This window comes from Rosa chinensis, chromosome 5 (genome assembly GCF_002994745.2).
Source record: "Rosa chinensis cultivar Old Blush chromosome 5, RchiOBHm-V2, whole genome shotgun sequence".
Classification (NCBI taxonomy): Eukaryota; Viridiplantae; Streptophyta; class Magnoliopsida; order Rosales; family Rosaceae; genus Rosa; species Rosa chinensis.
This window is the reverse complement of record NC_037092.1, coordinates 7664364-7679612: the sequence shown is the minus strand read 5'-3', so window position 1 is coordinate 7679612 and position 15249 is coordinate 7664364. Positions and strand designations below refer to the sequence as shown.

The following is a 15249-nucleotide window of genomic DNA, read 5'->3' as shown; positions in this document are numbered from 1 at the left end:
TACAACCCTGTATGAGATAATTAGAGTAAGACAATACCTCGAACAGACAAAAATGGGAACACAATGAATTAGTACGGTGACACAGTGAAATAACTATCTTATCTAGTATTATGATGTTAGCGAACATATACAATACAATTATTTTGTGTCAAATAGATATAAATCCGTGACGATATCAATAATTGATTGATGGGTCCAACTTGAGGGATATTCTATGCGCAAATTGAAAACAGACGGCAAATTATGCTAATTATATCGAGATCATGACAGATCCAGATTAAGAGTTTGTTCATTCATTCACTAAGCTAGGATTAAGACAATGGAAGAAAAATACAAATGAAAATATTTTATTACTAAAAATTCGAAAATGAAAAAAAAAAAAAAAAATGTTGAAAAGAAAAACTTATGGTGTACGATACCCTTTTGCAACCCCACAACCCCTAATTCGTTGAATGACACAAAACTCTTTTTGTATTTACGGAGAGAGAGAGAGAGGGAGAGAGGTGTGTAAAAAAGTAAAAAAAAATTAAAAGTAAAAAAAAAAATGAGGGGAGAGGCACGTGTCAACAGATCTGAGCTTGTGGTCCCACACCTCCTCCTCCCACACGGCGGTGCCGAAACACAAGCGAGCACTCGGGCAACTCGCCCAGATCGGCGAATAGCGACTCGTCCTCTTCGCCCATCGGGAACACCATCCCCGCCACGTCATCCGTGTCGGCCCCACCGCCGCTCTCAGCGAAAATGGGGCTCTCCAGCACCCGCGACGACGTCGTTTCCATGTCCGCGAACCACCCGAACTCGTCCACGACGCTCGGGATGATCACCAGCGACGACTCCTCGTCGCCGCCCAGATCCGCCGCGAACCGCCTCTCCTCCGGGTCGGGTTCCGGCTGGCCGGCCGCCGTCTCCTCCTCCCGGGTCTCGGCTTTGATCCCGGGTTTCGTGCCGTGGTGGCTTCTAGAAGCCGGCCAGGGGTGGTTGTGCTCTGACGAGTAGGTGATCACCAGCGTGGTGGGGTCCACGCGGCTTCTCTCCACCTGCTTCCTCGCTGGACACCCCTTTGAGCTACTGCACCTGTAATACCCTCTGCCCAATTCAAAAACAAACAAAACCGCAAATCAGTTCCGTTAAATCGGTCCGTTATATAGCGCTCCCAATTATTGAAATAGCGCTGAAGTTAAAATTCAAATTTCAAACAATTTACAATTTAACAATAGTGCTTCGGCTTATTGAAACTTTGAGAGAGTGCAGAAGTCGGAACTCAAATTTCAAACAATTTGCAATCTAACGGTTCCAGAATCTAGAGTTTCAATACTTGACAGAATATCGTAGAACAATCGGCAAATCAAAATTCAGTGTACGTGTAGTATTGGTTTGATGGATTGAATTGATAATTACCTGGGGTAAGGTGAGCCCTTGATGGGTTTCTGGCCGTACTTTCTCCAGGCCCATGAATCCGACGGCGGGGGAGTGTTTGTGTTACTGTTTTCCTTGATAGGGACTGACACCACTCTCTTCTGTACAGCCCGCCGGCTACTGTAAACAAGAAATTCAAACGTTAATTTCATACCGGTGATCGAATTGATTACATACATGAGCTAGCTAGCTAGCTAATTTACGAATTGAGAGATAGACACGTACCTTTTCTTGGGAGACGAAGCGATCTTGGAGTAGACGACGTCGTTGAAGGCGGGAGGAGGAGGAGGAGGAGGGGAGCCGGAGCTGTTTTCCGGGGTGGAGCTCGTGTTGTTGTTGTAATCGTCGTGATCAATATCACTCATGAAGTGTTTATTGAAGAATGTGGGGGAGCCCATTTCTGAAAGCTAGAAGTGGGAACTTGATGGTTTTGATGATGAGGCTTGTGGAAGACACAAAGTGGCTGCTGAGAGCAGAAAGAGAGAGGGAGGATGGAGAAGGGTTGGGTGGTTTTTGATGGGGAGGAAGAAACAAATGGAGGGAGGGGAGGGAGGTGTAGAAATCGGGAGGTGGGTCCTTAAAAAATTGGCCGCCACATTGACAAATGGGTTGTGGGGGAATTGTTTAATAAAGGACGTGCAACCCAAATGTGTCTTTTTTTTATTGTCACAATGGGGTAAATAGACAAAAATCCTTTTATTTAAGCCCCCTATAATGGATTTTTCTCATCAATTTTTTCTGACCCATTTCACTTCTTTTTTTGCCCAAGCTACTCAAAAATGTCACATTGCAATTTTGAAAGAGACACTTCTCAATCTTTGATCTCCATGTCCATAGCTCCACTCATGAAGAGATAAGTCCATAATTTTTTTTGGATGGAATGCTTTTGCTTTTTCAATTTCGAACAAAAGCGAAATTTGTTTATCTTTATAAAGAATGTGCGATCGTGAAAGTAATTTATTAGTGAATTTTTAAGATTTTTAGTTGGTTTTAAAAACAATCAAGTGTAGAGAGATTTCATTCTATAATTAGCAAAATAATTTGTGTTTGAGATAAGTTAAAAGTTCGATTTCTTTCTAATGTAGCTTGAAAATAAATTATTCAATCTAAATCGACTAAAGTTCAATTATGAGTAGTTTTGTGTTAAGAGTGACAAATGAAAATGAGAAAACAAAAAAGACACTTGGGCTCATTTAAAATATTATTTTGGAGTATTAATGCTTAATTTTAGTTACACCTTTATACATGCATGTCTACTATATGCTAGTATGCGAGAGCCTCCTCCTTCATTCCTAAGTTAATGATATACAAGTATATACCAAATTTGATCTCACCCTCAAATTCAATGGAGACCAAGTTATTGATTTAGTTCATATGGACTTAACTTTCACCCTAACCAAGGGACATGATTAATTATGCATATGATTATTGAAATGACAAGATAATGTTGTATTTTAAAGGCCTACTTATATTAATGTCTCTAATGACATATTATAATGATCTCATCAATTTTGTTTTTGTATTTCTTTGTTCAAAAGGGCTATCCCTATTCCCTGGCTAGCTCTTACCCCCATCCAATAATTCAGATCAAGTTCCCCTTAATTATTTAATAAGAAAAGTCAAATACAGCTATGTGTTCTTTATTAAGCTCTTAATTATTAGCTAGGTTAACCAATCCCTTAATGACATACACTTATGCCCATTTTTTTTATTAAAGCCAGATCGAATTGTGTTCATAATTTCCATACTATATGCTCAAAAAGAATTATAGAAAGGTGGAAAACAATCATATTTTCCATTAATTTTTTGTTGTTGAGAGTAATAGGTCAGCCCTTTCATTAAATTCAGCAAGCAGTACAAAAACGAAACACCCCTATGGAGACGACAGAAAGAATCGTTCCTTAGAACCTCATGAAAACCCTATTCTAGAAGAATAAAATCCCAAGAAATCCCTAGTACACCCACCTTTTAGGAAGTCCACGCACCATTATTCTAACAAAAACCAAGAAACCTCGAAGCAGACATAAAAAGGTTTCAACTAAGGCTCTGGTTTTTGCGACCTAAACAAAAATTAAATAGTATTATGGGTCATAAAGACCCAATCCATCCAATCCCATAGCAAAAGAGTAATCCAGCCCACTGGAACCCCTAGCCCAGTGAGCTCGAAGGACCAAAGACCGCCAGATGCACTACCATCGGTACTCGCCGTCAGTGCCACTATTCCATCACCTTCAACCTCCAAACCACGACGCCAGTACTCGCCACCAGATTAGACCCTCCGTGTCCAGGGAACCCAGCACAGCCCCGCCAGAAAGGATCGCCGCTGCAAGCAGAAAGATGTAAACCAAGCTTCCCACCGCAGTAGCGCTCCCGCCAACCACCAACCCAGAGCTTAGATGCGAGACCCAGATCGGGAACAGGGTCACCATAACTTGCCGCTGTGAACCAGCCATGATCCAGGAAGGCCCCGCCTTTGAGATAGAGAACACCATCAAATCCAACTGTGATACGCTCGCCACGGTCACCCACCCCACGACCTTCATCCAAGATCCAGACGCGCCGATCTGCCGCAGACCACCACGGCTTCAAACCATCGGATTTCAGCCTCAGATCAGCCATGAAAACACAACGACCGTCTTTGACAGGAACCACAGGGCTCCTTGTCCAAGTTGGTACTCCAAGCGCCAAATCGAACGCAGCAAAAAGAAAAAGACAATTAGCCACAAGGCTGCCAATGGCCATGACCATTGAAGTTTGAAAGTTTGGGAATTTTTCGAAGGAGGAGGCCGACGATAAACCCTAGCAGAGCGCTAGGTCAAGAGAGAGAAAAAAAGCGCACGTAAACTTGAACGCTATATTTTCCATTAATTAACTAGGCATATTTAAGCAATAGTTTACGCTTGTTATATTTTAACGTTAAAAATCTAATTTCGCCTAATTCTCTTTTGAAAAATAAATATTCATAAAAAAAAAAAAAAAGTTTTAAGGGTGATGTCTCATAGCTCAAAGACAAAGCCAAAATTAAAAAACCACCAAGATTTGGATATAATTGGATCCCCTTAGCTTTATAGAAAGGGTCCTATAGAAAGTGGCATCTGGCATAGTGGCATAGCTCCAAACCTTAGAATTTGGCAGACGCTTAATATCAAGCCTCAGAATTTGACCCAGTCTAGCTCAAAACTCAAAAGGGATGGAAAATGCCAATTGGCCAATTTGTTACATCAAAAATATCAAAATCCCCTATTAATCTAAGCCTTCTAGACCTCATGAATGCCGTGAAGCAATGTACGTGTATGTCACTTTTAATAGTTCTTTATGGTGTATACTCTACAAAACCCTAACCCTAATGTCTATTTTAATGTATCTTATCACTCACTGCGTCCACCATGCCCCTTCTCCTCCCTATATTTTCAAGGAAGGGAAAGTTCCTCGAGGGTTTCCTCATTCACATTTAGAAATGACTATCTGGTTTAAGCTTCTTCCCAGAGAGCCAAACAGAGACTTTTTAAGCACGACATGATCAATATGAAAGTATATAGGAATAGTTTATGTTCGAATTGATGACCACGATGTAGTGGAAGGAGCCAAACCTGGTGAGGCATATGTCGCCATTAAAGCTTTATCTGATATCAAATCTCTAGCAAATTGTAACTCACATGCTGTCCCGATCCGTGTAATGCTGGGACTGGTTAGAACTATGTCCATTTAAGGGTGGCTACGAGGTGGGGATTGGATCACCTTCTTCATTTTTTTCCGAGGAAAATTAGCATCTTTCGTACCTAAAACATTGGATCTTGGATTTCCAAATGGTTTAGTGATGGCAAAAGATGAGCATAGTAGGAATCTATGTCCGCATATTTGAAAAGCCTCGATCTACGTCTATACTTTTGCCTTTCTAGTTGCATGAGTGATCCATATAGATCTCTACAATGAACCATTATTGTAAAAAAAAAAAAAACAAATAAATAATTTGTAGTCTATATAAGGTAAATAGATAGATTGATACAACAAATTGTTGGATAAAATTAAAATCGACAGCAATGACAGTCTAATCACCATACTACTTTTAATTTGACTAAATTTTAACAAAGATTGTTTTTAAAATCTCGAGGCTTAAGCCTTGTTGAGGCTACTGAGAAAACCCCGAGCTCCGCAAAAACAGGGGAGATTAGGGTTGGGAATAAAAGGGTTTTCGGTGCCTATCCGGCGGCGCCCTCTCACTGACGTCGGCTTCCAGCCTCGTCTGTGTATGATGGGTGTGTCCGGACGGGATGGTGTTTGGCTGGCGAAAGATGGTGGTCGGGTTTTATGGCTGCAGTATCTAGTTTTCTCTTTCTCTCAGACAAGTTCAATGGTGGAGCGGGGATGCGGTGCAGATGTGCAGGGGCTCGACATCGGTAGGGGACGGCGTTGTCAACCTGAGTTCCAAGACTTGGAGTCGACCACAAAGTCATTTGTTGCTCGGTGGTGGGCTGTAATGAAATTGTTGGAGCAGCGTGGTTTGGTGTTCTCGTTGGGCATACAAGCAGTTGGTTTCGAGATAGCCAACCTTGCAGGTTTCTGACTTCATATGGCGGTTTCCGGGATGCTGGAGTTGAATATGAGGGACAGGAAAACGGTTTGCGGCAGTCTATTACTTTTCTTTGTTAGGTTTTTAACGTTTGGTTTTTGGTTAGGTCTAATAAGTCCTTCCTCATTTGAGCAAGGGTTTGTTTGTCTTGGTTTCATGGTTGTGCCATTGTTATGGTGTCATATGGTGTCATATCCAGGGACTAGTTGTTTTAATGTCGATGTTTTCTTGTTGTCAATGTAATGGGGAGATGCCCCTACTCATATACTGGCGGTTTTGGTATATGGAGTTGGAAGGGGATAGTCTCTTCTTGAGGTTGGCAATAAGGATGTATCGGGACTCTTGGGATAGGTTGATCGTCTGTAGCCCGGAAGAAAGGGTGATTGTGGTTAGAGTTGAGCCTCTATCGGCTCATGGTATCTGTAACCGCTGGTTATAAATTTTTGGATTAATGAATTTTCTTTTCTTCTAAAAAAAAAGAGGATCTCATATATGGACAGTCTCATTTCGATGAGGATATCACCTTCTATGTCCTTGGTAGTTTTATGTGCATTTGAAGGCTGGTAGACGGAAGAATCTCTCATGTTTACATAATAAATGTCAATGTGTATATTCATTTTTAAATTAGGTATTTGTATTCAAATTGTACTAGTGGTACACATCTCTAGCTCTTAGTGAGCCGATATTGGCATAGATCATACTTTCATAGAAAGATGTTAAAAATGTGACTCGTCTCATTTTAAGTTGTGACCTAAAATTGCTAGGATCGATTTTAATTTTCACCTTAGAAAACTACAACCACCATTAAGAATACCTAGTGAGACAAGAACAAAGGAAGGTACTTCCATATATGTAGGAAGGGACACAATTCAATTGATTGACTTTAGCTTTGGTTTGTTGTTGGTTTTGGGAGAAATATATTGCTCTTTTCTGGATGCAGGTTAGCTGGATTATGAACCATGGGATCAATTATTTACATATCCCACAACTAACACTTGAAACCTATATTTCTAGTACTCGATCGCTAACCGATTTGCGCGAAAGGTTTCACATATATAGAACTAAGAAAGTGGCCCCATTTGTACCCCTAAAGGCATAAACTCCAAACTGCCTAATTTTCTCCCATTTTCTCAATGAAAACTGAGAAATATTCCAGCATTTCGTCATCGAGTGAGTCACTATCACTGTGATGATTAAACTAATAATTGGGGGTCAAGCTGCAGGCTAGGCCAGCCCTTTCTGTACTTATCAATGGCGTGTAAATTAAAGTAGATAGTTTCGACATTTACAATAGTTGCCTACTTGTACGGAAGCTTCCATTGATGGATATGGCAATGAAGCCCTAGTCTGCAGTCCTGGGCATGTAATATTGTCCGGATTGGCAATTGAATATTTGAAGTGAGATCCGGATAGTTTCCGGTAGGGTGTGTGTGTGTGTGTGTATATATATAACACAACAGTAATATCGATCGAGTCCCTCAGAATTGGGGTTGATTGACCCAGGATTCTCTAACTCTATAGATCTCGTCAATTCTAAGTTATTACTTGCTTTGCAAGGCCAGGTAAGAGCGTAGAAAATGTACATAGGAATTGATATTATATAATTAAAATGTAGCTGAAATCCATAAGCTATAGCTTGGTTGCCAAAAATCTTTGGTAGGTTTGTCATTGTTAGTTGGTACTTTGGGCTTGTCTTTTCTTTTACTCTAGTCAGTCTAGCGTTGCCTTGTGTTTGGGCTTGGCATAATTGTTTTTCTAGCTTTATTAGCAAGGACAAGTTTCATTCTAATGGAGAGTTGCTTTCCTCAGCTTAATAGGCTTCTTCAAGAGTTTCCAAGCCCACCCCCTCCACAAAACACACACACACACACACACACACAGATATCATTATTATTTCTCCGCATCTAAGTAAGAAATTCCAGATTAGACCAAATTTCAGATGCTCTCATTTGATCTCTTTTCACCACTTTACTCAAGCTTGAACATATTTACCCAATTGGGAACCTTTTTCATCTTATCGAAGATTTTGTAATTACTACTTCGGCAATGGATGAGTTGTCATTGAGGTAAAAAGAGTAAAAGATTAGATGAAAAATAATGATGTAGAACAGATGGCGGTCCAATTTCAAGAACAATTGGATCGTGCTAAAAGTGGAAACCGAAAAGTGACTAGTAGACGTGAAATGGGCCTCCGGAGTCCGATTGGGACGCACTTTAGCTTTTCGGAAAGGGAATCGGGCCAGAAACCAAACTCGTCGCTATGCCACGACATGTGACCTTTTTCGGGCTTTCGGGGTCGTTTAGGGCCTCAAAACTGCATTTTTCTATTTTACCCGTTTTTGGTTTTCTTAGTTAATTTTGGATTGTTTTCGTTTTTATCCATGGGCCTTAGGATTTCGTTGTTAGTCGCCCTAGGGTACTTTTCTCTTATTTATGCAGCCGCAAGCGGCTTCAGAACGCATCTTTCATCTTTTATCAATTAAATTGAGATTATTCTCTTTTACCTCTGGTGGACTCCAGAATCTTTTGCTTAGGTTTATTGCTGGTAAACCTAGTTATCAATCCGACTGCGTCAGGTGGTATCAAAGCAGGTCTTCCCTGTCTCTTTTATTTACCTTCGTAGCAATGGGTGAAGTCACGAAATCAGATATTGAAGCTCTTACAGCAGCGTTTACCGCTGCCATCAATTCCATGAATAATCAGATCGGAGAAATTCGTGGATTGTTGGGTGAGAGGAACAACAACAACCACAACAACAATAATCAGCGTAGAGATGGGGAAGGAAGCCAGCGAGTTAGGGCTCCACGTGGTGAAGTTGTTGATAATACATCAGAATCTGAACCTGAAGAAGAAATTTTACAACATGAACAACATGGACAAGCTGACCAGGATTACAAAGTCAAGGCCGAAATTCCTTTCTTTTCGGGCAATTTGGGTGTAGAAGATTATTTGGATTGGCAACTTCAGGTGGACAGGTTCTTTGAGATTATGGAAGTGCCTGAACACAAGCAAGTTAAGCATGTAGCCTGGAGATTGAAGAGTACTGCAGCAGTATGGTGGGATAAGTTGCAGAACACTCGAAGGAAGCAGAGGAAGCAGGGTGTTAGAACATGGCGAAGAATGAAGCAGTTGATGATGGAAAGGTTCTTGCCAGATGATTATGAGCAGATTCTATATCGGCTGTATATTGAATGTGTCCAGGGAACTAGGACGGTGGCTGATTATACGGCTGAGTTCTTACGCTATTCAGAGCGTAACGAATTAGGAGAAACTGAAGGCCAGAAGGTGGCTCGCTATATCAGTGGGCTGAAGCCTTCCATTCAGGAGAGAATTGGGTTACAAACTGTTCATACTATGGCCGAAGTTACAAACCTAGCATTGAAAGCAGAGTTGTTGGAGAAACCTTCACGAGCTTCTTCTTTCCAAAGGTATAACTACCAAAGGAGTGCAGATTTGGTTAATGCCTCAACTGCCAAGGGTACAACTACGCTGCAGAGAGCAGAAAACGCCTTTAAAGCTTCTAATCCCCCTTTTAAGGGCGCGGGCAGTTCTAACAATTCTAGTGGTGCTCAAAATAGAGCCCCGAATCAGAGGTTTAATAATCCTTATGCTAGACCTACAGGAGATGTCTGTTATCGATGCAACAAGCCTGGGCATAGATCTAATGTGTGTCCTGAGAGGAGACAAACTGCCCTTATAGATGATTATGATGAGGATGAAGAAGAAGTTGGAAGAGATGGCGATTATGATGGGGCTGAGTTTGCGGAGGAGGAATCTCCTGAGAAGATTAATATTGTGTTGCAGCGGGTTCTACTATGTCCTAAAGATGAAGGGCAGCGGCGCAATATTTTCAGGTCACTTTGTTCCATTAATAACAAAGTGTGCAATTTAATTGTGGATAATGGAAGCTGCGAAAATTTTGTGGCCAAGAAACTGGTGGAATATTTGCAGTTACCTACGCAACCTCATGAGACACCTTATTCCCTCGGGTGGGTCAAGAAAGGTCCACAAGTTCGAGTTGTTGAATCCTGCAAAGTACCGGTAACCATTGGTAAGCATTATAAAGATGAAGTTTTATGCGACATTATTGATATGGATGCTTGTCATATTTTGTTTGGACGACCTTGGCAATTTGATGTGGATGTGACTTATAAAGGCAGGGACAATGTGATGTTGTTTATGTGGAATAACCATAAAATTGCTATGGCTCCTGTGTGTCAATTTGAGAAGTCTGGTGTGAAGAAAGTGGAGAGTTTCCTGACCTTGTCTAGCAGTGAACTTGAGATGGAGAGGGCCTTTAAAGAATCTGAGGTATTCTGTCCAGTGGTGATAAAAGGGTTGTTGTCAGCAGAAAAGGAAGAAGTGGTGATTCCCAAGGAAGTGCAGAACATATTGGGGGCATTTAAAGAGCTGATCTCGGATGAGTTACCCAATGAGCTGCCACCTATGAGAGACATTCAACATCAGATTGATTTGGTGCCTGGAGCTAGCTTGCCCAATCTGCCACATTACCGAATGAGTCCCAAGGAGAATGAGATTTTGAGAGAGCAGATTGAAGATTTGTTGAAAAAGGGGTTCATTCGAGAAAGTATGAGTCCTTGTGCAGTTCCAGTCCTCCTTGTTCCTAAGAAGGGCAATCAATGGCGGATGTGTGTTGATAGCAGGGCCATTAATAAGATAACTGTGAAGTACAGGTTCCCTATTCCTCGTTTGGAAGACATGCTTGATGAGCTAGAGGGTTCCAAAGTGTTTACCAAGATAGACCTTCGAAGTGGATATCACCAGATTCGAATCAAGCCAGGAGATGAATGGAAGACAGCTTTTAAGAGCAAGGATGACTTGTACGAGTGGATGGTTATGCCATTCGGATTGTCTAATGCACCCAGCACTTTTATGAGGCTTATGAACCAGGTTCTTCGCCCTTTTATAGGTTCCTTTGTAGTAGTGTATTTTGATGATATACTGATATATAGCAGGACCAAAGAAGAACATCTGGTGCACTTGAAGCAGGTGTTGGTAGCTTTACAGGAGAATAAACTGTACATCAACCTAAAAAAATGTACATTCTGCACCAGCAAGTTATTATTTCTGGGATTTGTGGTTGGAGAAGAAGGCATTCAGGTTGATGAAGAGAAGGTACGGGCTATAAGAGAATGGCCAGCTCCAAAGACAGCTTCTGAGGTGCGGAGCTTTCATGGTTTAGCTACCTTCTATAGGAGGTTTGTGAAGAATTTCAGTACCATTACTGCCCCTATTACTGAATGTTTGAAGAAAGGCAAATTCCAGTGGGGAGAGGAACAAGAGAAGAGTTTTGCCTTGATCAAAGAAAAGCTTTGTACTGCACCCGTTCTCGCTCTTCCTAATTTTGATAAGGTTTTTGAGGTTGAATGTGATGCTAGTGGCGTGGGAGTAGGTGCTGTGTTGTCACAAGAGAAGAAACCAGTAGCATTCTTTAGTGAAAAGCTGAGTGAAGCTCGCCAGAAGTGGAGTACTTATGATCAAGAATTTTATGCAGTGTTCCGAGCATTGAGACAATGGGAGCACTACCTGATTCAGAGAGAATTTGTACTGTTCACGGATCATCAAGCCTTGAAGTACCTTAATAGTCAGAAAACTGTGAATAAGATGCATGCCAGGTGGGTGAGTTTTCTGCAGAAATTTCCTTTTGTGATTCAACATAAATCTGGTACTCTTAATAGGGTGGCAGATGCTTTGAGTAGGAGGGCTTCCTTACTGGTCACCTTAGCTCAGGAGATTGTGGGGTTTGAGCTCTTGAAGGAGTTGTATGAGGAAGATACTGATTTTAAGGAGATCTGGACCAAATGCAGTAGCAATAATGCAGTTGCAGATTTTTATGTGAATGAAGGGTATTTATTCAAAGGCAATCGGTTATGTATCCCTAGTTCTTCATTGCGAGAAAAACTGATTCGAGATCTGCATGGAGGGGGTTTGAGTGGGCACTTGGGCCGAGACAAAACTATTGCTAGCCTTGAGGAGAGGTATTTCTGGCCACAGTTGAAGAAGGACGCAGGAACTATCGTAAGGAAGTGCTACACCTGCCAGGTTTCTAAGGGTCAGTCTCAAAACACAGGTCTTTATCTACCTTTACCTGTTCCTGATGATATTTGGCAGGACCTTGCTATGGATTTTGTGTTGGGACTACCCCGTACCCAAAGGGGAGTGGATTCAGTGTTTGTGGTAGTTGACAGGTTCTCTAAGATGGTGCATTTCATCGCATGTAAGAAGACTGCTGATGCTTCTAATATAGCTAAACTGTTCTTCAGAGAAGTGGTTCGTTTGCATGGAGTACCCAAGTCCATTACATCTGACCGAGACACCAAGTTCCTTAGCCATTTCTGGATTACCTTGTGGAGGATGTTTGGAACAACTTTGAACCGTAGCAGCACAGCTCATCCTCAAACTGATGGACAGACAGAGGTTACTAATAGAACCTTGGGTAACATGGTTCGGAGTGTTTGTGGAGATAGGCCCAAACAATGGGATTATGCTTTACCACAGGTGGAGTTTGCTTATAACAGTGCTGTGCATAGTGCAACAGGGAAGTCCCCATTCTCCTTAGTTTATACTACTGTTCCTCGACATGTGGTGGATTTGGTAAAGCTTCCTAAAGTTCCTGGTGTTAGTGTTGCTGCTGAAAGCCTGGCCAAGGATGTGCAGTTTGTTCGAGAATCAACTAAGGCCAAATTGGAACAAACTAATGCCAAGTATAAAGCTGCAGCTGACAAGCATCGGCGAGTTAAAGTGTTCCAGGAAGGTGATGACGTGATGGTGTTCCTGAGGAAGGAGAGATTCCCTGTTGGTACCTATAACAAGTTGAAGCCCAGAAAGTATGGTCCTTTTAAGGTGGTGAAGAAGATCAATGATAATGCATATGTTGTTGCACTTCCAGATTCAATGGGCATTTCTAACACTTTCAATGTTGCTGATCTGCATGAGTTTCGTGAAGATGAGGCTCTTTATCCTGAAGAGAACTCGGGGTCGAGTTCTTCGGAGGTGGAGGAGACTGATGTAGAACAGATGGCGGTCCAATTTCAAGAACAATTGGATCGTGCTAAAGGTGGAAACCGAAAAGTGACTAGTAGACGTGAAATGGGCCTCCGGAGTCCGATTGGGACGCACTTTAGCTTTTCGGAAAGGGAATCGCGCCAGAAACCAAACTCGTCACTATGCCACGACGTGTGACCTTTTTCGGGCTTTCGGGGTCGTTTAGGGCCTCAAAACTGCATTTTTCTATTTTACCCGTTTTTGGTTTTCTTAGTTAATTTTGGATTGTTTTCGTTTTTATCCATGGGCCTTAGGGTTTCGTTGTTAGTCGCCCTAGGGTACTTTTCTCTTATTTATGCAGCCGCAAGCGGCTGCAGAACGCATCTTTCATCTTTTATCAATTAAATTGAGATTATTCTCTTTTACCTCTGGTGGACTCCAGAATCTTTTGCTTAGGTTTATTGCTGGTAAACCTAGTTATCAATCCGACTGCGTCAAATAATATGTATGAGAAACATACATGTACCAGCATCTTACTCAACAAATACATATATTACATCACAGCACACAGAATTAATCAGAAACGCATACAACAGTTTAAGTCTTCATGACATTGATGATTAGCACTAACTAGTTTTTAAATCAACTTCGTCAGTTGCGGCATTAATCTCGCTTCTGGTGGCCTTAATAATTGCTCGGGTCACATCTGTCACATCCAGCTTGTATTCTTGATTTAGAGCTACATGAGCTGCAATGGCTTCCATGGAAAAGTAACTATTGCAGGAAACTTTAGCTTGCAGAATATTAAGACCCATTTCATCAAACGCTTCTAAGATTGAAACCAAAGTGTCTTCTGCTTTCTCGCATGTCACTCTTACATGAAACCCTTCCTCAATCTTCTCCACCTTCACTTCCTGTCCAACATAATCCCTAAAGTGATATACTGAAAAGAAGAAATAGGTAGTTAAAATGAACAAATCAAAGTTTAAAGGTCGGGATTTGTTCTCACCTCGGGCACATGAAGATGTTTGATTAGATCTAAGTACTTTGTTTTGATGGCCATGAGATCTAAGCACTCTTTGTGGGCTGCTTCAAGCTTGAGTTTCAGTAGGTAAATGTGGAGCATAGCATCCATGACAATTGAACTCTTCTTGATCTTCATATATAAAACACGTAACAGTGTATTTAAAAGGTTAGCAGCAGAGAAGAAAAGAAGCATATAGCTAAAAGGGTGGCCAGTGATATATTTTTGCAGTACGTACGGATTTCCTCCTGGTAAGGCTCCTTTGAGTTTGAAGCTTTCGGCGCAATGGCAGTCTCTTCCTCACCCAAGATCCCATCTTCCTCACTGTTTCTATCTCTCTTTTATGTTTCAACTTTGAAATTTATGTATAGTGAGATACAGTGTACTGTGTGAGTTAGCCTGGCTTTTATAGCTTGCCGAGAGGGAGGAGAGCATCAATTAATTAATTATTACAGTATGGGGGTATGTCTTGAAATCTTGAATTTTCAAGATATTATCTTCTTGTCTTATATGAATTGGCAATATTGCAGACTGTATATTCATCAAAGGTTCGAAAGTTTGAAAAATGGATGAAATGGAATATTGTAAAAACAGAGTGAATTCAAGTGTATAACATCTAATGCACGCTGTCAGAAACCATTTCTCATCCTTACATATACAGGTCCGGTATATAATGGCCTGGTGAGGTTGCAAATTGTCGGGCCTTTTCTGTATCAGTCGTATATATTGTTTTTTTTTTTCTCAGATGGTACAAGACACTTGAGACGAAACAAAGTTCATCATATGGTGCATATATGTACTCTTCTAACAAGCCAACTAAATGGTTTTGCCTGCATTCAAACTTTTTTCAGATCTGTCTTCGTTAAATATACATGATGTAGGACAAGAATAGACTAGAAGGCGAGTAATTAAATAGGTGAAGTTCGGTACAAAAATCTTTCTAGGCGCCTTCGAACTTGCGTTTTAAGGTTTTAATTAAGCGAATTAACTCGTGTTCTATTCCGACATACGGTTTTGAACTACTTGTTCGTTCGTGTTGAATAAGGCTAGGATTTCTCTATCAAGTTATTAGAGTTTTAAGAGAAACAGAGTTCAAGTGTACGTATATACTGTTGTGCAAAAGCAGCAAATAAATCTTACATACGGGTCCAATAATGCTGACTCTTATGTCTATGTAATTACCGTTGATCAATACAATGGAGAATTTTCGTCTCTCTCCGCTGGTGATATTGGT

General features: G+C 41.2%; 2 protein-coding genes across 2 annotated transcripts; both read right to left on the bottom strand.

Moving 5' to 3' along the window:
* Positions 1–325: 325 nt before the first annotated feature.
* Positions 326–1967, bottom strand: LOC112168456 (probable WRKY transcription factor 65). The gene is made up of 3 exons (XM_024305576.2): positions 1642–1967; positions 1399–1536; positions 326–1086 (listed from the first exon to the last, which is right to left on the bottom strand). The coding sequence occupies exons 1-3, from the start codon at positions 1812–1814 to the stop codon at positions 564–566; spliced, it is 834 nt and encodes a 277-aa protein (XP_024161344.1). The 5' UTR covers positions 1815–1967; the 3' UTR covers positions 326–563.
* An 11523-nt stretch (positions 1968–13490) lies between these two features.
* LOC112201456 lies at positions 13491–14375 on the bottom strand. The gene is made up of 3 exons (XM_024342330.2): positions 14254–14375; positions 14001–14147; positions 13491–13905 (listed from the first exon to the last, which is right to left on the bottom strand). Exons 1-3 carry the CDS (start codon positions 14329–14331, stop codon positions 13618–13620), a joined length of 513 nt encoding a protein of 170 aa, XP_024198098.1. The 5' UTR covers positions 14332–14375; the 3' UTR covers positions 13491–13617.
* Positions 14376–15249: the final 874 nt, after the last annotated feature.

Excerpts from the sequence above, each read along its gene's own strand:
- LOC112168456 (XM_024305576.2), bottom strand. The coding sequence starts at position 1,814 with ATGGGCTCCCCCACATTCTTCAATAAACACTTCATGAGTGATATTGAT. Across the intron at positions 1,537-1,641 it reads GCTTCGTCTCCCAAGAAAAG|TAGCCGGCGGGCTGTACAGA; the intron begins GTACGTGTCTAT and ends TCTTGTTTACAG. Across the intron at positions 1,087-1,398 it reads AAGGGCTCACCTTACCCCAG|AGGGTATTACAGGTGCAGTA; the intron begins GTAATTATCAAT and ends TGAATTGGGCAG.
- LOC112201456 (XM_024342330.2), bottom strand. The coding sequence starts at position 14,331 with ATGGGATCTTGGGTGAGGAAGAGACTGCCATTGCGCCGAAAGCTTCAA. Across the intron at positions 14,148-14,253 it reads GCCTTACCAGGAGGAAATCC|ATCAAGAAGAGTTCAATTGT; the intron begins GTACGTACTGCA and ends TTATATATGAAG. Across the intron at positions 13,906-14,000 it reads AACATCTTCATGTGCCCGAG|GAAGTGAAGGTGGAGAAGAT; the intron begins GTGAGAACAAAT and ends TATGTTGGACAG.